At 52.8% G+C, this 21,538-nt stretch overlaps 1 protein-coding gene across 1 annotated transcript; it reads left to right on the top strand.

The window, feature by feature from the left end:
* Positions 1-3,811: 3,811 nt before the first annotated feature.
* On the top strand, positions 3,812-20,237 carry LOC119102033 (regulator of G-protein signaling 8). The gene is made up of 4 exons (XM_037225408.1): positions 3,812-3,911; positions 14,891-15,024; positions 17,907-18,070; positions 18,842-20,237. Exons 1-4 carry the CDS (start codon positions 3,847-3,849, stop codon positions 19,031-19,033), a joined length of 555 nt encoding a protein of 184 aa, XP_037081303.1. The 5' UTR covers positions 3,812-3,846; the 3' UTR covers positions 19,034-20,237.
* Positions 20,238-21,538: the final 1,301 nt, after the last annotated feature.

Below are 21,538 nucleotides of genomic sequence, written 5' to 3'. Positions count from 1 at the left end.
TCCTATTGTCATTTTTTCGGCAATGTATTTTGAAAGGCTTTCATGGCTTGCTTTGCACTTGAGCACTCGCTAAGCAGAGCTTTGCTTATGCCTCAATGCCACCACCCAAGAAGGGCTGCTCCAGTTCATCGTACAATGTTGCCTCTGCTGTTTTTGCCAGACTTGGCTGCGCAGGTTTTACATGCCGCTACAGCTTAGTGCACCGCTATTACACTGCTACCCCGGGCCCGTGCATCCTCCTTGGCCCCTGCTGGCCAGGTGCCAGCTGACATTTCTATGTCGGAGGGTCAAACAAGCTGAGCAAACTGTTCTCCCTGGTACTCTTACCCAGTCCCGCTGGATTGCGGGACCACCATCTTCCAGATGATGTGAAGGAGACATTATTCGTTGTTATCGGCTTTCATTGCTCTGGCTGTTTTGTAAGAGATTGAATGCGAAAAAACAGGTTCCATTTATTTTCTGGAATTAAAGAAAAATTTGTATTCCAAGAAGCAGCTTTCCAGCCCTAACAAATTCCGGACAGATGAAATGTCGCCCCTTTATGTCCATACGCCTTGCCTTCGGCCATAACAATATCGAATTAATGCTTCTACAATAGGAGTACCCGCATACCATCTTTCCATACGGTTGATGTGAAACATCCTGCCACACCTCTGTCCAGACATGTCAACTACTATAGCGATATTTAGCAATCATTGCACGGGTTCATGACTTACAAGTGCAAGGCTAGGTTTAAAACATCCCTTTTTGTGGTTTTCTTGCCTCGTTGAGAACAAAAATCCCAGCAAAAGCTGTGTTACCTGCTGAAACTGGTCATCCCCTTAGAAGCTGGGGAACTAATACAACCAGAACAAAGTCATCGACAACATATCTGTTCTTACAGATATCATTCCAAATCATTTGCTCGCATGTATGCAGATCCAGGATTTTACCAAATTTAGACCAGCAGCTTGTCCCTTGCCTACCAAGTTGGGACTCAGCCCACAAATATCCGGCACACCACTTTTGACTCGTGGCCAAGGATGGAACTTTGCGTTTTTCACTGTGTGTGGGGGGGGGGGGGGGGCGGGGCAAACCCATGAGTCTTACACCTTCTATTTCCAGAACCCATTTATTCACGGATTTATTCTGGTCATATTTTGGACTTGATATAAGAAAAGAGAATACAGCTCCTGGTTTTTGGTATTACGAGTTTAAAGTTCTTAGTATAAGCTAACGACCTTTAATATTCCTGGAGGCACTGGTTAAAGGGAATCCCCCACATTTGAAGATATCGTAGTACGCATGAGATATTATGAAATAAGCCCACTTATAACTATTGGTACATTTTTAGGTAGAAAAGACTGCTCTAGACAACGCACTCTCTCTGTTTAGAAAATATAGTCTTCAATAAGTCGTCTGACTACGTCCTTATTTACCTCGCACAGTACTGAGAACCAAGTGGCGGCCGTTATATTTGGAAATCGTGCTCATGAGCGCCAGATATGAACGAATGGACAACAACGTTTGTCTTAGCCTTGATCGCACAGCTAATGAAATTGCGAAATTTGAAGGACGCTGTTATGCCGTCATGGATGCCTGGGTGGCCTTGAAAGAGTTTACCCGAAAAAGTCTGCACATCTTCACGGGCATGTAGACTAGAAACTAAAAGGGTGTAGGTCCCATTTGGTAGAATAATATCAACAAGACAGCTTATCCTGAAAATTGCTGTCGTCACTTTACCAGGAGGATATTAGTTAACGACGATGCCAAAGAATTGTGACATCTTAAAAAAACGCTGACATGTGCAAATTTGGGAATTTTTCAAACATAACCTGATGATTGCCTGACATCGTCGTTAAGCTATTACATCTCGGCATGTTGAGGGCCGGGTATTTTCGCTTCACATCTCATCATGACTAACAACCAGACGCTCAAAGCCTTTATTGTTTGCGTCCATATGCAACGGGATCAGCAGTGACACACTTGAAGTTCGATGAATTAATATTGTATATATAACTTCATCGTTTCTGACCGTGCCTAAGCCCTTGGCTTGCCACGAATTTGAACAGCCAATTGATTAGATGAAATAGTGCCGCCGCCGCCGCCGCCGTCGACCAACCTTAAAATTTGGCAGTTTGGTTCGGAACCTCGTAAGCAAAAGAAAGGTGACCCATAGCACTAGCTAGCAAATCGGTGGCTGGGTGTGAAGTGATCCTCCGCGCTTGCCACTTCCACTGCAGTGTCCTTGGCTAACCCATTCACTTGTTCTTCGAGCCCGAAAGATATCGAATTGTTCCCTTCAATGGCATTCCGTGGCCCCTTGGTGAAGACCAATGCCAGACCAAAGTAATACCTGTTTTCAGTCACCACAATAGTCGGTAATGCTAGCGTGCAACAGTCAGTAATTTGCTACAATTTCGCCTGAGAAGCGTCTCACACGGGCGAGAAGTTGCGAAAAAATCCGCTCCACCCTCTTCCGGTGCACCGCAATGAGATCTTCGAAACGACCACTGCGCACTGAGACGAGCCGCGTGCGAGGACGCTTGTCACACGCAGACAAAATACCGCGCTATCACTGGTGCTAAATGATCCAACAGCATACATCAAACATGGCCGCTTCTGGTGCGTGCGCGTCCACGCTAAGACATGGGGTTGACGACAGCACCGAAATTTTAAAGTACAGATCCAAAAATGAGGCACCCTCTGGATACCTGAGATGAGAAGCCAATAAATCACGTCACGCTTTTTGACATTCTCAACTCATCTCCCCTGGTCACGCTGCGTCCGTGTGTAAAGTGTAGCGTCTGTTTTTGGCCGCGTGTTGCTTGCCATGATAGGAAGCTAATTGTATCGAAGTGTAAGATTTTGCTTTTTAAAGGACTTGAACGTAATTTCCAACCGTACCTGGGCGTAACACTAAGGTTTTTACCCACCTCCTCCATTCTTCCTTGTTGCTCTTTGATCACGCTCCATCAAAACCCTCTTCCAACTCCATGCGTAACATATGATGTGGACGATCCATTTGGTATTGTGCTGTTTTTTCTCTCCCATGGCAGATCTTCGTGAATCAATTAGCGGATTCTTTTTTGCGCTACGCTCTCGGCATGGGTCCCGCTTTGCTGCACGAGCCCAGTTAAAAAAGTCACTCCAGTGAGCTGATCAACTTCTGCGCTTTGCGCTTTAGATCATAATAGGTGTGGAAAGGCAGGCTGTATGGTGTTTTCATTTGAAGATTTGAATGCGATGCAGGCTGCAATCGGTTATCGTCAACACCTGAGTCGCATGGAGAGCTGAGCCCAAACTGTCAGTCAGTCGCCGGGGCCCGCGTCAGAATCAAATCTACGTGTAGTGAATCGGAATCAGCGTCGGCCTTGCCCAACTGGTGTCGAGCATATGTCTGTTTTGTGCGGTATACTGTTGTACAGGTTCATCTTCCTTCGGTTAAATTGGCCAGGATTGGCCGGACAGACTCAACTTATTTTGAGGAAAAAGAACTGTACCTGGTTCAGCATGCCGACCAAGGTCAACAGACTGTGTTCCAGAAGACTACCTTTTTCGGTACAGTTCACATTGTCCATCAGCTGATCGACACAACAGCCGTCCATCAGCGCCCAGTTAGGCCGCCGTCCATCAGTGCCCAGTTAAGCTGCCGTCCACCAGCCCTCGCCAGAGCACACGGTCGGCAGACCGGCCGTCCCCGGCAGGCCTCGCGCGCACGACCCGGCGCCCGCCGCCGTCGGCTCCGGGTGACATCAGCGGTGACGCTGCGTGCGGCGGCGGCGGCGCGGCGCGGCGCAGCAGTTGTGTTTGTGGCCGGTCGGTGGACGGAAGCCGCCTGGCGGGCTAGTACGGAGCGGAGCGTTTATGCCGAGAGGGAGGGCTGCCGGGACGCGGGCACGCCTGCTGCGAAGATTGTTCAGGAGCTCCACGTGAGTCCGCGCTGTGCCCGCGCGTGTGTTGGCCGCCCTTCGTAAGCCGACGTGTTGTTTCGCAGCTGTCGCGGGCTGTGTATTCTGCGTTTTAGTAACCATCAAATTAAATAAATCAGAAATGGAAAAGAGCGAATGAAATCAAGCTTTCCTGGCATGAGAAGGTATTTGTGGTCCCTTAAGGTGGTTTTGACATCAATAAATTCCGATTAACTGAGATATTATCACTTATGCGTCTTGCTTTCGACCGGTGCTCTCAGTGGCCAGAAACGCGACCACAGGGAATGTACCGCCGTCGTTACATGGCATTCGCCTGTCGTGGGGCGCATGGTAAGGCCGCAACCTTGCAGAATTCGTACGGTGTAAAGGGAATGGGCATGACAAAGACAAAGATGCTGGGTGTATCATGAGGGCTTATTGTAGCTTTATGCGCTCTTGCCTCATTTTTCACGCTACGAATTTCGTTGTGAGTTGTTCCGTGTGAGTTGTATACGCAGAGACAGCATTGGCTGACATCGGAATGTACCGGAGTGATTTTGTGGTTATAGATTTTAATGTAACCACCGAAACGTTAATTATCCTCTGACTTACAAAGAGTTTACAAACATTGGCAGTTACGTTCTGATAAATGGAACAGTTGTCGCAAAACGCATATGATGATATGCTTAATGAATTTGGATTGGAAACTCTTGAGGTTTGGTTGCCAAAAAATAAATGTGGGTGTTAATGTATGAATATAGTTTTCAAATGAACGTAGAAATGAAAAAGGAGAGCGTAAAGCGATGTATATGAGCTGTTTGTCAGTGGTGAATTTAGCAATGTGCGGTAGAAAGTTGGTAACTATATCTTTTGAAGCTTTGTAGTCTATTGGGGTCACTTTGCCGAACGATAGCCTCAAGTAAGGATATTTGGGTAAACTAGAATTTAGACATAATGTTTTCGCCAGAGATAAACCAACGTAAAACGTTAGGACGGACGGTGTCGGGCATTGTGGTACGGTAAGCTTTCGCTTCAAAGTCTGCCTCATGGCCGGTAATTTCACGATTGCCTGGTAGCGTTGGGGCTCACGCAACAAACGCTGCTTATCGCGGCAGTTGATCCCAGAAATCAACCCAATGAAAGGTGTATCTGTTACATCTTTAAAAACCCCAGTGCTGTGAAGGCCGCGGTTTTTGGTAACCTGTTTACGATGTGGCAAATGCTGCTAGACCACATCGTCCAGTTTTGTTTACCTGTGGCGGATTTATATGAATATCAAACTAGGGGTCAGTTTTGCATTCGCTCAGCGTCTCCTGTCAACACATGCCATGACTTTGCACCCAATCGGTTGCCAAAGAAATCATGTCGCCCCTGTGTGCAGTGTCCGAACGCACCCTGTTACCGTATCTTGCACATATTCAGGGGCGCAGTTTCCAATGTCCTATTCTGTTGCCTCCCCACCCCCCACCCCCCTCATACTTTGATGAGACGGGTCAAGTCCGGGATAAGGCCGTTTAAGTGTAATCAAGGGGTCAGTTTAGTTGTTTCCCTGTTCAGCTTCCTTCCCCCAGCTTATTTTGAGAACTTACACTTTGCACATATGCAATGGAACATCAAGCTGAATGTCGTTAGCCAGAAAAGAGGAAACCATTGTTCTAATGGTGAATAATAAATAAATGCCGTTGCTGTGCCTCTAATCACAACACCAGCCGCCACCACCGCACATCGATATTGCTTAATTTGTAGGCGGTGGAGTTACCTTCTCCCATGCATGGGATGATTGTGATAAGACGTAGCACAACAGCACAATTTGCTGCGGTCTGTATATTTGAAATATCGCTGAATAGTGCCAAAACAATCCAACAGTGGCACAAAACTAGACCAGATATAGCAAGAGATATAAATCGTGTAATAGAAATAGGTAGCATGCAAGAAAAACAGAATAAAACTCAAGTGAACTCGTTACTACCTCAGAGATTCAAAACAGTGACCGACTTAGTCGGGTGTACTAAAATGTACATGATATCGCAGTCTTCGTTTTCTGTAAGTTTTTACCAGTAAACAATTAATAAAAGTATTTTTTTAAGTTTGTTGTAATTTCGAGTTCGCATTTGTAATGTCCTATATGTACTGGGGCCCAGTAATGTTGGGGGGGGGGGGGGCAGGCTCGCCATTGGGAGGGAGCAGATTGGACATCGGGAGGGGGGCAGATTGGACATTGGAGGGGGGGGGGGGGCAGTGGCCCATCCAAAAGAGTGCAAATAGACAGCCTTACTTATGTGCGGCAGTGTTCACGCCCAACGTCGTCTTGCGAGTGATAATTAATCAAATGTTCGAAAAAGCCGGCGGACATCATGGTCCAGCAGCCAGGCCGGAATCCTTCGCGCCGCGTATTTCGCTGGTTACATCACGGCATGCGACCTTGGAGGGATTGCAGGCCAGCGACAATGGCGTCCGCATGATTTGTCAGTAGTCGCACACAGAATAAATGGCAGACATAAACGTACTGCGCATTCATCCCTGACGTCTAGGGGTGATGCATCTCGGAGACAGTTGCATTAGCACTGTTGAATTTACGATCCTCGGGCTCTGCCGGATCTGACCCTGTGGCTCTAGCTTCAGCACATGATCTTATCTCCTGTGTATTTTCAGCGAGCGATTAGCTTCGGAAAGATGGAACAACTCATATCGAAATAGATAGATTCGAGCCTGGTTTTGAAACTGAGTAACACAACACATGACATGATGACGTTTCAGCAGACTTCGGCCCCCAACACCTTTTAATGGTACGCGACATAAACAAATGCCAAAATATTTTGCTAGGGAGGGGTGGTTGTGCGAGCCGACGCGATGTATACGGCGACACCGGATCTAGACCCGGCTGCTAGTTTACGTTGTACCGCAGTGAACACGTCTGAGCTCCGCCGGGCCGCGATGTCTAGAGTGGGCTGGAGGTCTGGACAGCGTGTTTATGTCCGCCGGCATGACGCAGGTGTGGGTCTGGTAGGCTACCGTGTGCCAATCGCTGCCTTGGAGGGTTCGGCGGCCGCCGTCCGCTGCCATATGCATGACGCGCTTCTGGGAAGCCCAGCCGGCTCGATTTTAGCCAGACATTCTGGCGCGCGCGCGCAGCTGGTGCCCCTGCTCCCGGAACGGTGTGATGCGTTTGTAGATCGGTCGGTCGCAGTCGGCTGCATACGTCATCCATTGGGCGAGTCGGAGCACAGATCTGGCTACGCAGAGCTGCTAGCTCAACGCAAACCCAAATGCGGTGAAATGTTCCCGACGAACCATCAACTCCGAATAGACGCGACGACCTGTGTGTGTGACTCAGAACACATCTGCACGCGACAAAAGGTTCTGCAAACGATTCCTTTGCTGGGATGGCAAAACCTAATATGGTACGAATCCAAACAAGGCACCCGCACGATAGCCTGGCGTGGGTTATATTACAGTTTCTTGCATCACTGAGGAGCGTAGTTAAGCGGTGTTTGAAGCACGCGAACTGCTTGGGATCCAGGAGCGATAAAGAGGGGTCTAGGCAACCAGACTTTCTTGTACGCTATGTTTGACGCTCTATGAAAATAATATTGACACTACTCGCGGATGTGGCGGTAAAGTTGTAATCGTCCCATGCAGGGAAGAAGGCAATTCTACCGCCTATAAATTAAACAAATATCGATATGCGGAGGTGGCAGCTGGTATTGTGATTAGAGTGACAGCAACAGCAAAGAGAAGTTTCTCAAAGTAAGATGGGGGAGGCGGAACAGGGAAAAAACTAAACTTATCCCCCAAATACCCTTAATCGGCTTTATGCTGGACTTGACCGGCCTCTTCAAAGTGTGAGTGGGGGGGGGGGGGGGGCAACATATTAGGAGACTGGAGACTGCGCCCCTCCATATGTGCGCGATATGGTAACAGGGTGCGTTAAGGTACCGCAACAGGGGCAACATGAATTATTTTGCAACCCATCTGAGTACACTGTCATGACGTACTGACGGGAGACGTCGGGCGAATGCAAAATTGGCCGTCTAGTTTGATATTCATAAATATCCGCCACAGGTAAACAAAGCTGAACGATGTGGCCTAGCAGCTTTTACCGCATTGTAGACATGTTGCGAAAAACCGTGGCCTTCACGATACTGGTATTATTAAAGATGAAGCTCAAACCTTCCATTGGGTTGATTTCTGGGATCAACTGCCGCGATAAGCAGTGTTTGTTGCGTGAGCCCCAACGCTACCAGCCAATCGTGAAATTACCGGCCATGAGGCAGACTGGAGCGAAAGCTTAACGTACCACAATGCCCGACACCGTCCGTCCAGCCCACGGACACGGCGACACGCTTTTTTCCCTCTTTTGATGACCGGGTTCGCAACGGACGTTTTGAACTGGTTTATTTCTGGCAAAAACATCATGTATGAATCCTAGTTTACCCCAAATATCTTATACTTTGGGCCATTTGCCACCGACAAACAGCTCATAGACGTCGCTTTACGCTCTCTTTTCAATCCCAACTTCATAATACAATCAACTTTATACATATTCACCTACATCCATTTTTTGTCTCTAAACCTTAAGACTTTTCAAGCCCCACCCGAGCGCGTGTTAAATTTTGATCTGTCGAGAACGTGCGTGTAAGATGGTTGTAATACACACGTAGATTCTGGACAGTGCATTTTTTAAATGCATTGACAAATAGTTGACAGCTTACATACGTACACAATGACATATATGATTATATATATATATATATATATATATATATATATATATATATATATATATATATATGTGTGTGTGTGTGTGTGTGTGTGTGTGTGTGTGTGTGTGTGTGTGTGTGTGTGTGTGTGTGTGTGTGTGTGTGTGTGTGTGTGTGTGTGTGTGTGTGTGTGTGTGTGCTTGCGTGCGTGCGTGTGCATGCGTGCGTGCGTGCGTGTGTGTTTGTGTGAACATAGAAGGTGGATGGAATCCGAGAAGTTTGCCGTGGCTTTTCACCTAGATCTTTGATGTTTGAAGTTCTTCGAAGTTCTTTGAAATCTTTGAAATACTCTTTCGGGGACTTCCACGTCTTTGCCCCCCGCCCCCACTCATTTTGAGAAATCGGCAGCAGTCATACGTCCACATGCTCTACTGCATTCACCGCCGCCGCGGGTGTGACACATACACTACTGCATTCACCGCCGCCGCGGGTGTCACACATACACTACGGCATTCACCGCCGCCGCGGGTGTCACATATACACTACGGCATTCACCGCCGCCGCGTGTGTCACACATGCACTACGGCATTCACCGCCGCCGCGGGTGTCACACATGCACTACGGCATTCACCGCCGCCGCGGGTGTCACACATGCACTACGGCATTCGCCGCCGCCGCAGGTGTCACATATACACTACGGCATTCACCGCCGCCGCGGGTGTGACACATACACTACTGCATTCTTCGCCGCCACGGGTGTCACCGCGCACAGTAGCCCGGTATGACGTCTGCACGGGGGTGAGAGGGGGGAGGGGGTGCCGGTCAGGGCTGCCGCCGAAGGGCGGCCGGGCCAGGTCAAGGAACCTCGGCGCGTGTTACAGCTGCACCCGTGTTTATCACGCCTTTTCATTCTTCTGGGCAATAATGCGTATTGTTCAGGAGCGGTCTTGCACACCCCACGTGCCGTGTTTTATGCGGTCGCCCCACTTGTTACACGGCGTTGGGGCGCCAGTTCCTGCCGCGGTGGGTGCCGTCCGCGGCTTTCCCGTGGTCGGCCAGCCGGTGGCGAGGTCGGTGCGGGGGGGGGGACGGATGTCGCCGTCGTCTGACGTCAATGGCCGAGCAGGAAATCCTGCCTGTTGCCCGCACGCGTCCGGCGTGGCGCTCCTCCACCGCGTCCTGCCTTTCCAAGTATTGCCCAGAGACCGAGCGGAGCCAGGCGGTCGCGGCTTGGTGATTCGCTGAGCATGGCCAGGTCACGTGAGGTGGTGGGTCGCGGTCCAGGGTGTGAGGGGCCATGCCGCATGTGAAGCTCGACCTCGACCATCCGACCGGGCTCCTTGATGCTAGTCACGGCTGATGTCCCGGCAAGGATGAAAAATGCCTTTTTTTTGTCACCAATGGAATTTGGAATCGCTGAATTGTCACCTGGAGCCAAATTTATCGGGAATCGTTCCAATACGACTCTAATTTTATTAAACCACAAAACAAACAAATTTAATGCAATGCAGCACAACCATCAAACATTTTCGTTTGGGAGTTCATTTTCACTAAAGTATCACTTGTTGGCATCAAACACTGAATGATGGTTAAGACAAACCAGCTTAGAGGTTTGTGATGATGATTTTAGGGCGCATAGACATCGAAGGTCAAATCACGTAATATCGGCCTAGAGGTGTGTGGTTTGCTTTTCAGTTGGGGAGGGGCTGCCTCTCCTAACCAGAGATGTAGTGTCCTCTTTTATCCATCATTTGTATTTCTAATTTTTCATCACCATTTTTTAGGTTCTAGCCCCACAACTTATTCTGAGAAACTATGCCCCTCCTCAAATTCCAAAAAGAAAGTTCGTCAAATCTGGGGAAAGGACTGTTTTAAGTGGATTTCGGACGTAAGGCCAACATTTTTTCTCCTGCACCCCACCCCTGTCTTGTTACCTGTTCATTCGCGCCTTCTCAATTCCGGATCACACGCACGACGCTCCACAGTTGACGTCTGTATTTGAACTGCACCACCGGAGTCCAACGGAATCGCGTCAAGGTACACCGTGGCGCACAAGGCACGATAGCGATGTGGGGGAACTGGCTCCTAAATTGAGGACGCTATACATTTCACCTGGGACATCACATGACAGCCCCCCTCCCTCACCCCTACGTATTTTGCAAATATGCATCCTTTTGGCTGTTCATCTGCCGATAATCTGATTCTACAAGCACCTGAAAAATATCACTGCTGGTTTTGTGACACCATTGTACAATCAGTAGGAAGCGTTGGCGAGCTTTACTATCTTTGCATAATCACTGGTATCACTGGTACAGGCCTCTCACTTCCTAACGTGATCCCAGCCAACTAGTGCAAAACCCGCGCAAAACTGGTCTGAGCAGGTGCAAACGGAATTTTTTGATACCTCTGGCGCCTTCATTTAGCTCTAAATGATGACAATGAAAGCGTTTTATCTCACGCCTGTCTACCGCTCAGAACGCTAAGTCCGAGGTGCGACGGAGTGTGAGAGGTCTTCACCAGCGATGCTCGGCATTTTATCTCAAAGCCGTTCTTCCACGCAGCAGCAAGATTTCCTGAATGAATCCTTGATATGTGTCGTTCCAACGTCCTTCGTTGGCCTCTGAAGCCACCGTTCGGCTATCAGCAAACGACGAGCCTCATAGGTCGGCAGGACATTTTCACGCCGTTACCCGGTGACGCCCTCCATGGTGAACCTTAAAACCGCACAGCGCCTTAAAAAACTAACGATTGGCTACGTTCTTCAAGCTTCTCAGCTTCTTACACGAACACAACCAACGGCAGCCCACAGCCTCGCGCTGAACCCAAATCATTACTCTGTGGCGAACATTGAAGCCATGCGCGACGCTTTAAAACGCTGCCTGGCAGTCTGATCACGTCATCGCAAGGTGCTGCGGCCAGCCACCATTCTCACGACTAGTAATAAGCCTAGTTATCTGGTATATTGCCCTGTGTAGCATGTGAAGCGAATGTTGGCCGACAAAAAATCCGTGAAAGGACTGATCTGAGGGGCATTGGAAAAACACTGTGTCACCACTGACCCGTGACGTCAGCAGTGAAGTATAATTTTCTAGTATATGTCTGTCATCCACTTACAACTATCCTGATTAAAGCTTCTATCTTGTGGCTCAACTTGCTCATACAGCGAAACGTCAACGTTTCGACATGCGCTCTGCACAACCCCACGCTGCGAGCGTTAGCGAATGCAAACTAGTACTAAGTTTTGGGCTTCATCTAGCTAGGATGGTCTGCTGTAATATGGTCTGGTTGGTTGTATTGTTTCCATTGTCGCGATTGTCACCAGTCTACTCACAAAATTGTCCATTTTTGTTACCAGTGGTATCCGGTAAATGAGAAGATTTTTCACCCTTGTATTTTGGTCCCAGGCATTGGTTGGAAGTGATTTGTTGTGTTCCTGGACGTCAAGGCGCACGCATTGCCCCTTCCGGTCGTGGTACAGCATAACGCACATAACTATCGGTGACTATATGCGCTATACAACGTGGTCTCCTACTCCATGTGGTGTACGGTGCACACCTCATGGGAGACGGGCGCGCTCCGCAACTCCCTGCAGCACCAGCATCTTATGCCAACGCCGCCCGCCGCAGCCCGCGCGCCAGACGGCAGCAGCTGGCTCGGCCGGAGCCGTCGCCAGCGCGGCGTCAGCCCTCGCCGGCCGGAAGTGCAGGATAGCCGGCGTCGGCGGTGATGGTGGCCGACCCCACGGGCCATGCCACCGCAGCCGCCGGCGGGCCCGCGCCTCGCCGTAATCTCACGCAATCGCCGCTACGGGTTTATTGCTTCCGATGTTGACGGTTATCGACGTCCAGTCTGGGAAAGCGGACCTCGTGATTGCCTCGGGTTTTCCAGAGAGAGGCTTGGTGGCAGGAATCGATTCGTCTCGTTTGTTTGTTCTTGGAACGTGAGTGATGCAAGTCCACCAACTCTTATGAGCAATTGACCTCTCGTGCAGCCCTGTAATTAGTGATATCTCTCAGTTTTCCCGCATACGCGTCTGGAGTCCCGCTTCGATCACGGATATAGCAAGCAAACCGCAGGGGCCTGTGCTGCCTACTGCTCTAGCAACTTGACATGTTTGGCGGCCAGACACGTGCCCGACTTTCAATGATGGGTGACGGGTCCCGCAGGTACTCCCTCCACCCACCCATAACGAGATCCAGAACGAGTTTTCGGGGATCCATCTCGGGGATTCCGGCACACGTCTGCCAGTTGCTGATGGCGATGTCGGGGTTGGCAGTTTGGTTGCACGTATCTCCGGGACTAGGTGATGGAAGCACCTCATCACAACTTCCAACTGGCCGTGCTTCGGCGGTAATATGCCTGGTGAGCGAACCTGCACATCCTGGTAGACGGGATACATTATTGAATTTGAAATTGTAATCAATGACACCGCTCGAACCGCTTCGATAATGCTGCAAAATACTTCTGAAATGACCGGAGTAGTTTAGAAAGCCTCATGTGCTGACACAAACCGTCGTCAGCGGTACGCGGTCTGCTCTCACGCGGGAGTCTTAAGCGCATAGTGACGCACGCCCCAGGCACGAGAGAGCCTCGGCTGGTGGGTCCCCCCAGGCGCGAGAGAGCCGCGCCTGGTGGATCCCGCCCCAGGCGCGAGAGAGGCTTGGACTGTCGGCTCTCGGCGCTGTCAGCCCGCGCGTCCAGCGGCGAAAGGCGACCAATATGTGCAGGCCTGCGAACACCCCGGGGTCTGTCGTCCGCTCTGCAGCGAGCATCACGTGATCGCCGCGGGCCGAGTGCGTCACTCCGCTCGAGCGGTGGAACGCCGCGCCACTGTTGACTCAGCTGTTGTAGGGCAGCAGCCTTGGGTAGGAGCGAGGCTGGTCCGATACAGTGCTGTCAGCGGCCAGTGAAGGCGCCTGCTGCAGCGTGGTGATTGGTGAAAGCTGCGCGCTTCAGTGCTGTGTTCTGTGAAGCTGCCTATGCTGGCGTGGGGTAATTGAGGTGTCGTGGAGAAGGGGGGAGGGCTGTTCCCAATTTTATAAGCACTTAAAATTTGGCTTAAAGGTATTGACTGGAAATCAATAACCAAAAATGGCTGCCCCCCAGCTTGAGAGGACTTCCGTCGTCTCTGACTTCAAGTTGCACGCGTGGGATGTCTGGGATCAGAAGAGGGCTTGCAACTTGCTTGCTTGGGCGGCTTGCAACCGAGGCCGACGTGAGGCTTATCTCGTTTCAACTGTGACTGCTGGCTTTTCATGTCTAGGTCATGTAGCTTCTTGTATGTGTGGTGTTGTGTACGAAAGTACGTCTCGTCGGCGACGTTTTTTATTTTCCCCGCGGCGAATCAAACGTCTTTCCTTCCTCCTCTGTCCCTGGCGTTGTCCTATGCAACTTCTGTTCCTGGCGTTGGCTTACTCTCTGTCCCTGGAGTTGGCCTACGGACCCTCTGTCCCTGGCGTTGTGTCAGCCTACAGTCCCCCTGCCCCCAGCAGTGCCGGCCTTCGGTCTCTCCGTCCCCAGTGTCGGTCTTTGGTCCCTCCGTCCCTGCGTCGGCCTTCGGTCCCTCCGTCCCCAGCGTCGACCTTCGGTCCCTCCGTCCCCTGTGTCGGCCTTCGGTCCCTCCGTCCCTGCGTCGGCCTTCGGTCCCTCCGTCCCCAGCGTCGGCCTTCGGTCCCTCCGTCCGCAGCGTCGGCCTTCGGTCCCTCCATCCCCTGTGTCGGCCTTCGGTCTCTCCATCCCCAGTGTCGGCCTTCGGTCCCTCCGTCCTTGCGTCGACCTTCGGTCCCTCCGTCCCCTGTGTCGGCCTTCGGTCCCTCCGTCCCCTGTGTCGGCCTTCGGTCCCTCCGTCCCCTGTGTCGGCCTTCGGTCCCTCCGTCCCCTGTGTCGGCCTTCGGTCCCTCCGTCCCCTGTGTCGACCTTCGGTCCCTCCGTCCCCTGTGTCGGCCTTCGGTCCCTCCGTCCCCTGTGTCGGCCTTCGGTCCCTCCGTCCCCAGCGTCGGCCTTCGGTCCCTCCGTCCCCTGTGTCGGCCTTCGGTCCCTCCGTCCCCTGTGTCGACCTTCGGTCCGTCCGTCCCCTGTGTCGGCCTTCGGTCCCTCCGTCCCCAGCGTCGGCCTTCGGTCCCTCCATCCCTGTGTCGACCTTCGGTCCCTCCGTCCCCAGCGTCGGCCTTCGGTCCGTCCGTCCCCTGTGTCGACCTTCGGTCCCTCCGTCCCCTGTGTCGGCCTTCGGTCCCTCCGTCCCCTGTGTCAGCCTTCGGTCCCTCCGTCCCTGTGTCAGCTGACCGTCCCTCTTGTCGGCAGTGCGGTGCGCCAGTGTCGACAGCGGCTGGGCTTTCTTCGGCGGAGGCGCAGCGACAACAGCATTTCGGTGCGACCGGACCGGGCGCAGGCCCAGCAGTGGGCCACCTCCTTCCTCAACCTGATCAACTCCAAATGTGAGTACAGCGGGTGCGGAGTCGCAGCTGTCCGCACGCCCGTGTGCTTCGACCGGCACTCGACAACGTCCCACGCGTCTTCCGCGGCGGCGTGGCTCTCGCTGCGGGCACTGAACTCTTGCTCATCTCCGAGTGTGTACCGCACCCAGGCATTGGCTGCAGTGTGCCGGCCTGCCGCACGCAGGCCCGATACCTTAGCAGACTAGCCCGGTCGGATAACATGCTGGCGCGTAGAAAGTCGCGCTTGGCCTGGGCGCAGTAAACCTCAACCGGGTTTCGCAGACGCCGACATTCTTCTGTGAGGTCGGTCTCCCACCGTACCCTCGCCATGACCGGTACGCGTGGTCGCGCTCCCGCGTCACACACACCAGACCGGGATTCGCCTCAATCCAGGGGCAACGTGGACGGCGGAGTGTCGCTGTTTCCAGAGAACAGTGCACATGAATGGCCTTTGACCAGACGCATATGAACTCCAGCTCCTCCGCCGCACTTACGGCCCGGTACAACGGGTCCCAGTCTGCCTGCAACAAAGGCAGACTGGACGCGCCTCAGCAGATATCACGCCAGGGGCAAGCACGAAAAGAAACAGGATGTGAGTGCTGCCACCTGAACGGGGCACGAGGGATGGTGGCGAGATGGTCTGCAGTCGGCGCTGGCGGCACCAGACCGGTGTCCTCCAGTTTAGGCATGCTGGTAATGACGTGGTGCAGGAGAGTCGCTGTCGGCTCAAGATGGGTAGGTGTGTCAAAAACCGCACGAGACCCAGATCTTTTAAAAGAGACAAGTAGACACGCACAGCTGGATTGTCGGGACGCATGAAGTCAATGTTAAAATCACCGAAACAAATCACGCGTCTCCCAATGGCACCAGCCGCTCCTGGTTGGTCCTGTGCCTCGCCAAGGCCGCCTGATGTCGGATCGGACGGAGGACGACAGACAACGCCCACAGTGGCCGGGAGATGTCGGCCGCCACTCCGGCGCTGAGTGGCGGCCGACATCTCCCGCGGTGGCCGGGAGATGTCGGCCGCCACTCAGCGACACCCACAACGACTCGCATACTGCACTGGCACTGGAGATGGGTGACAACCCCCGCAGCGCCGGGTCGGGCGGTCCCTGCGCACCAGCCGGTAGCCGGGAAACACTAAGATCCTGACCGTGACTGGGTCAGTCAGCCACGTCTCGGTTATGCACGTGACGTCCAGGTCATGGGCGCGTACGGTCTGAAGCACACAGTCCATTCCCAGGACTGACGACCGGACATCTGCGTGGATGATCGACAGCGTGCCGGCTGGCCTGGCAGAACTGGTGCGGGAGGTGCGTGCTGACTGCAGGGTCTGCCCGATGGTCGGGCGGGCCAGCACCGAGAGCGTCCGGGGCCGAGGCGTGACACAGCGCGACGGCACCCAAGAAGCCGATGATGGCTCACGGGTGGCGGACAACGTGCGACAGTCAGCGTCCGCCGACTGTCGCACTGTCGCACTGTCGTCCGCCGTGTGGGAGTGTCGCAGCCGTTCTCGCCGTCCGGCTCTTCATCCCCCCGTTCGCGCGCGGCTCCAGTACGACAGAACCACTGGTGGCTCATCCGACCCAGCTGGCCACGACCTGAATCTGCCTATGGTCTGCCAGGCGGACCGCAGCTGTGACCCTCGCATCACGGCCCAGCGCCAGGTCAAGGCCACGTGGTCGCGATGGGATCCGGCAGAGTGCAGCAGCGTAGCTGCATCTGAACGCTGGCTGGTTGTAGACATCCTCACATCTCTTCCAGAATCGGTAGAACGGTAGAGCGAGCGGCTAGGCGTCACCCATCCCATGGAAGCTGACATTTGGACAGCACCAACAGCCGACACAAAGGCAGTTAAAAAACGGCTCTGCCGTCAGCTCTGTCGACCCTGAAGCCGAGTGCGAAAATCCAGTGCAACACATCACACTCCATTGTGTCTACAAATACAATGGAAAATGCGGCCGGTGGATAGTCAAGTACCAACGATGTGCGATGCCTGTGTGCAGTCTGTCAAAGGAAATGTTCCACATTTGAATGTATTGAGGCAAGCATCAGATATGATGAAATACGCTCAATGAAGGGGCTTATTATTGAGGGGAATCGAGCGGAAATGTATCAAGAAAAAAGCTGCTTGAGAGAGCCAAATTGCTCTATTAAGTAAACATGCTTTTTTATATGTAATTGTTTTATCGCGTCATGGAACGTTTGTATGCGGCACACACGTGTAGTTTTTCAATCTCCCGAGAAATGGCCGCGACGCTGTTGGATTTAAGTTGAACCAAATATCCTTAGCTGCTGGTGTTTTGGCACTTTCTCGCGATGTTCTTGCATATTTACCGGTGATGCTAAGGCGCTTTCCTGCATCCACATACTCGGTTATAAGGCTATTCCCAAGTTATTTCATAACAAGTCTTATTCTCGTAATAACTGGGCAGAATTTATCACTTCTTGTATTATAAAACACAAAACGTAATGCGTGTCAGGATTTTGCATAGCTTGTGCAACATTGTTTGGGAGCCAATCGAGGGCCGTTATGTCTGCAAATCGTGCTCACGAACGCCAGCTGTGAACGACTTGACACTTACGTTTATCTTAACCTTGGATGCCACATGGCCGTGGCATGACAGGATTTGAATAATGTTATTATGGCGTCATGGATGCCAAGGAAACCTTGAAATAGTCTGAACGAAATAGTCTGAACATCTTCGCGGGCGTGTAGCTCAGAAACCAGTATTTTAGGTCTGAAGAGGGGCAGGGCTGTGAACTGCACCGAATGATCTTCAGGATGGTTTGTCAGCTCAAAAGCCCATCCAAATGTGGAACACTCCCTGTAAGCTACACAGGTCGATTTTTGTGTTGCTTAATGTGCACACCTGTTGCAGATGGAGTGGCGTTGTTCAAAGGATTCCTGTCACAAGAGTTTGCTGATGAAAATCTGGAATTCTGGCTTGCCGTTGAGGATTTCAAGAAAACGCGACACTGCAAGTTACCAGCCAGGGCTCAACAAATCTATAATGAGTTCCTGGCTGCACAGGCTCCGAAAGAGGTGAATGTCTGATTACTCAGGTTCTGTGAGAGGTGAGTGTCTGGCTGCACAGAAGTCGGGGGAGGTGGGTGTCTGGCTGCACAGGCACTGGGGGAGGTGGGTATCTGGATGTACAGGCGCCGGGAGAGGTGAGTGTCTGGCGGTACAGGCGCCGGGAAGAGGTGAGTGTCTGGCGGTACAGGCGCCGGGAGAGGTGAGTGTCTCGCTGCACAGGCTCGGAGAGGTGATTGTCTGGCTACTCCGGCCCTGAGAGAGGTGAATGCTTGGCTGCTCAGGCTTTGAGAGAGGCGATCGTTATCGGGCGCTATACTGGTTGTAGCAGTGGAGCGTGCCAGCACTGGTTCCAGACTGGTCGTAAACGGATCTCGTATCCGCAAATTGGCTTTGCGGTACTTGTCTGCTCGTCGGTTCATTTAAGTTTAAAACATTGCATTCAGATGAAAGGTCTCCTTAAATATAGCACGAAACGTCTTAAAGTAATTACTTATGGAAAGTTGCAACAGGTAGGTGAAGCTGCAACAAGATGGATGAGTGAGATTCCAGCGAAATGCTTTGATTCGTTTAGGGATATGCCCATTGCTGTGTATTTGGGTCGCAATCGGTGTCCGAGTTTCTCCTGTGTGCCCGTTGTTGCCAGTCATAAGTGTCGGCCGATGCCGTCCTACTGCGGTATCTCGGGATGGCGCAGACGTGTGAAATTAAGTACGCACACTCCCGCTGGTTCACGGCTCGGAAGTGCGGACCTAACTGACGTCTGTTCCTTCCCCTCAGATCAACATCGACTCGTCCACACGGGCGGTGATCGGTAAGCGGCTGTCGGACCCGGATGTGCAAATGTTCGACGCGGCTCAGCGGCGTGTGCAGCACCTGATGGAGAGCGACATCTTCCCACGCTTCCTCCAGTCAGAGATGTATCAGGAGCTGTTACGCGACGAGCACTCGAAAGCCCGGGCGCGCAGGTAGCCCGGCCGGCCGGCCGACGCCACTTCAGGCTGTGAGGGGAGGCTTGTGCGCCGGGTCGCTGCAGGGCGTGCGCTATCTCTCCGGACGGGGAGCACATATCACAGGAGAGGCCTGACGGTTCTCGACGCGTCGGCGGCGGCGCTTCGACTGGGCGGCTGCGGCGGCGCCTTCGACCCAGTTCAGAACAGACCACGCTGGGATCTGCGGCTCGCGGAGGGAGTCCATGGCGCCACCTGCACCGTCCCGGCTCACTCGGTTCGCGCCCGCTTTGGCCAACGGCTCCCCTGAGTCCAACATCAGTGCGCGTCGTTCAGCGAACTCCTGTTTGGAGCGAGCCGAGCGCCGCGAGCCGTTGTGTCGCTTTGGTCAACACCTGCCGCCGGCCGACCGAGACAGGCGCTGCTGGTGCGTACAAGAAACCAGAGGCTTTCGGAAGTTGTCTGGCGTCATATACTTCTACGAGTGTCGCTACCAACTGAGCGTTTTCATTCGATCAAAGATTAGAGTACGAAGTAGCATTGTTGCCGGTCATTTTTTGCTGTGGTAGAGATAGAAGGACCATATGACAACCGCAGACGGAACTCATTAATTTAGCTCAGATGCTGTGGGCTGACGTTACGGCTGGAATGACATCCTCTGTTTTTGATGTGGGTGGGCAGGGCTGGCTCCGACAGTCGGTCATGTGGATCTGATCGACTGTTAGGAAGGTTCAGTGTCAGTGGCTAGCATGTCACACAGAAACTGTGGAGTGCGTTCAGCGTGTTGACTTCGATGCCTGTTGGTGGTTGGTGAGATACCCAGTGCATGCCCGTTAGATGAGCCAGTGGTTTGAGGTTTGAGAAGCCGGGGTCTGATGCACTGCTCGCGTCCGTCTCGGGAGCCAGTGGGATGTGTTCGTTCATGTCTGCATGCAGGGTCAGCGATCTCGTGCACTGTTACCGCCTGGATGCAGTCAGGGAGCTGGAGCACGGTTTCTACTTGCTTAGAGAGTCAGTGATCCAGCGTCCAATTTCCAGCTGTTTGGAGAGCCAGTAATGTGGCACAGAACGCCCACTTGCATGGCGAGGGACCGACGTAGCGCATCATTTCCACCCCTGTGGAGAGTCCGGTGCCACCTGTTTTGGGCGTGAGCGGTCCGACGCACATTGCCCGCCCGTGTGGAGGTCAGGGATCGGATAGCCGGAGGACGCTGGTCGCTGCACCGGGGGGGGGGGGGGGGGGCTCGGACATGACCGGGTGTCCGACGTGTCCACACGTCCCATGAGGCCGTCGTTGATTGGGTCGGTACGTCTGTGGTGGCTGCTCCAGGCTGGCGGCCCCGGGCTGTGCCAGAGTGCGCCGATGTTTGTCTGGTGGGTAGCTGATCTGATATTACCTAGACTTAATACATGCAGAAGCTCGTGTGAACTCGGTTGCAAAGCAGAACCGCTCAAACGTCGCGGGCGCTGAGGTCCATAACACGACGCGTCTACCCAGCTGCACTGTCCGCCGCAGCCGGCCCGCGGTGCTGCCACAACACACACAGTGACGTCCCCCACTGGCTCACGCCGCGCCGTGTGAGCGTCAGCGGGCGGCACTTCGGGTATTCAGTGGCCCCAGCTGCCGAATCCCGCCTGCCCTAAACAGAGCACGGTTTTACTGTAGGACCCAACGCCCCTGTGGCGACGTCAGATGGTGTTAGGCCGAGCCGCCAGGCGCCGCCACGGGCCGCACGGGAAGCTCCAGAACAAAAGATCGTAAGGAAAAGAACGTGTGCATGTAGTGCGCACGCGATTGTTCGTGAGCACGGGCACGTAATGGATAACATACGTATGACGAAGGTAGGCAATTAAAAAATCATAGGCAAAGGTGTGCACCCACAACTTCGTAGGCAAGGCATGGACTGTAAGCATGGATCGTTTAGGGCTAAATTTTCTGAACAGTTCTCTTATGGGAGTGTAGCAGGGCAGATCGACCACAAGGGTACCAAATTCTGCATCATCATTTCGTAAATTTCCCTGAAATACGGTCTTCGCGGGATGATCCAACTCGTAGGTTTCGACTGTGGAATCATTAGCTTATTCTGGCGCATAACAAAAAACTATACCGTTGGACGATGTTTGGTCAGTGCAAAGAAGGTCCTGACCATGTGTGTACAGCAGGGATGGTACAGCGGTGGCATCTTTCTCTTTGGCCTTCAAGTTAGTTGGCTACTTCAGAAAAGCGACTATATGCTGGGTGGCACGCGCGTGTCCACCAGTCATATTTCACAAGCCAGGTAGGTGACTGGCCAAGGCCGTCATCTTGTATCAGTGGCGGGCTCATAACGCATTAAGCGGGAGTCGTCGACAGACTCGTCGTCAAGGAGGGAAAAAGAAGGGAACACAACAAAGAACGCAGCAGATCTTAATCACCGGTACCATGCAGAAGGACGCCGACCGGCTTGGCCTGGCTCCCCAGCGGAACGCTGCCAGGCTCGATCCGGCCGCTCACACGGCACGCGGCTGGAGCTGCCGGTTGGCGAGT

The sequence above is a fragment of the Pollicipes pollicipes genome, unplaced genomic scaffold (assembly GCF_011947565.3).
Source record: "Pollicipes pollicipes isolate AB1234 unplaced genomic scaffold, Ppol_2.1 Scaffold_5356;HRSCAF=6329_pilon_pilon_pilon, whole genome shotgun sequence".
Classification (NCBI taxonomy): domain Eukaryota; kingdom Metazoa; phylum Arthropoda; class Thecostraca; order Pollicipedomorpha; family Pollicipedidae; genus Pollicipes; species Pollicipes pollicipes.
The sequence above is the reverse complement of the archived record's forward strand: the minus strand, read 5'-3'. Positions and strand labels throughout refer to the sequence as shown.

Excerpts from the sequence above, each read along its gene's own strand:
- LOC119102033 (XM_037225408.1), top strand. The coding sequence starts at position 3,847 with ATGCCGAGAGGGAGGGCTGCCGGGACGCGGGCACGCCTGCTGCGAAGA. Across the intron at positions 15,025-17,906 it reads CAACCTGATCAACTCCAAAT|ATGGAGTGGCGTTGTTCAAA; the intron begins GTGAGTACAGCG and ends CACCTGTTGCAG. Across the intron at positions 18,071-18,841 it reads CTGCACAGGCTCCGAAAGAG|ATCAACATCGACTCGTCCAC; the intron begins GTGAATGTCTGA and ends CCTTCCCCTCAG.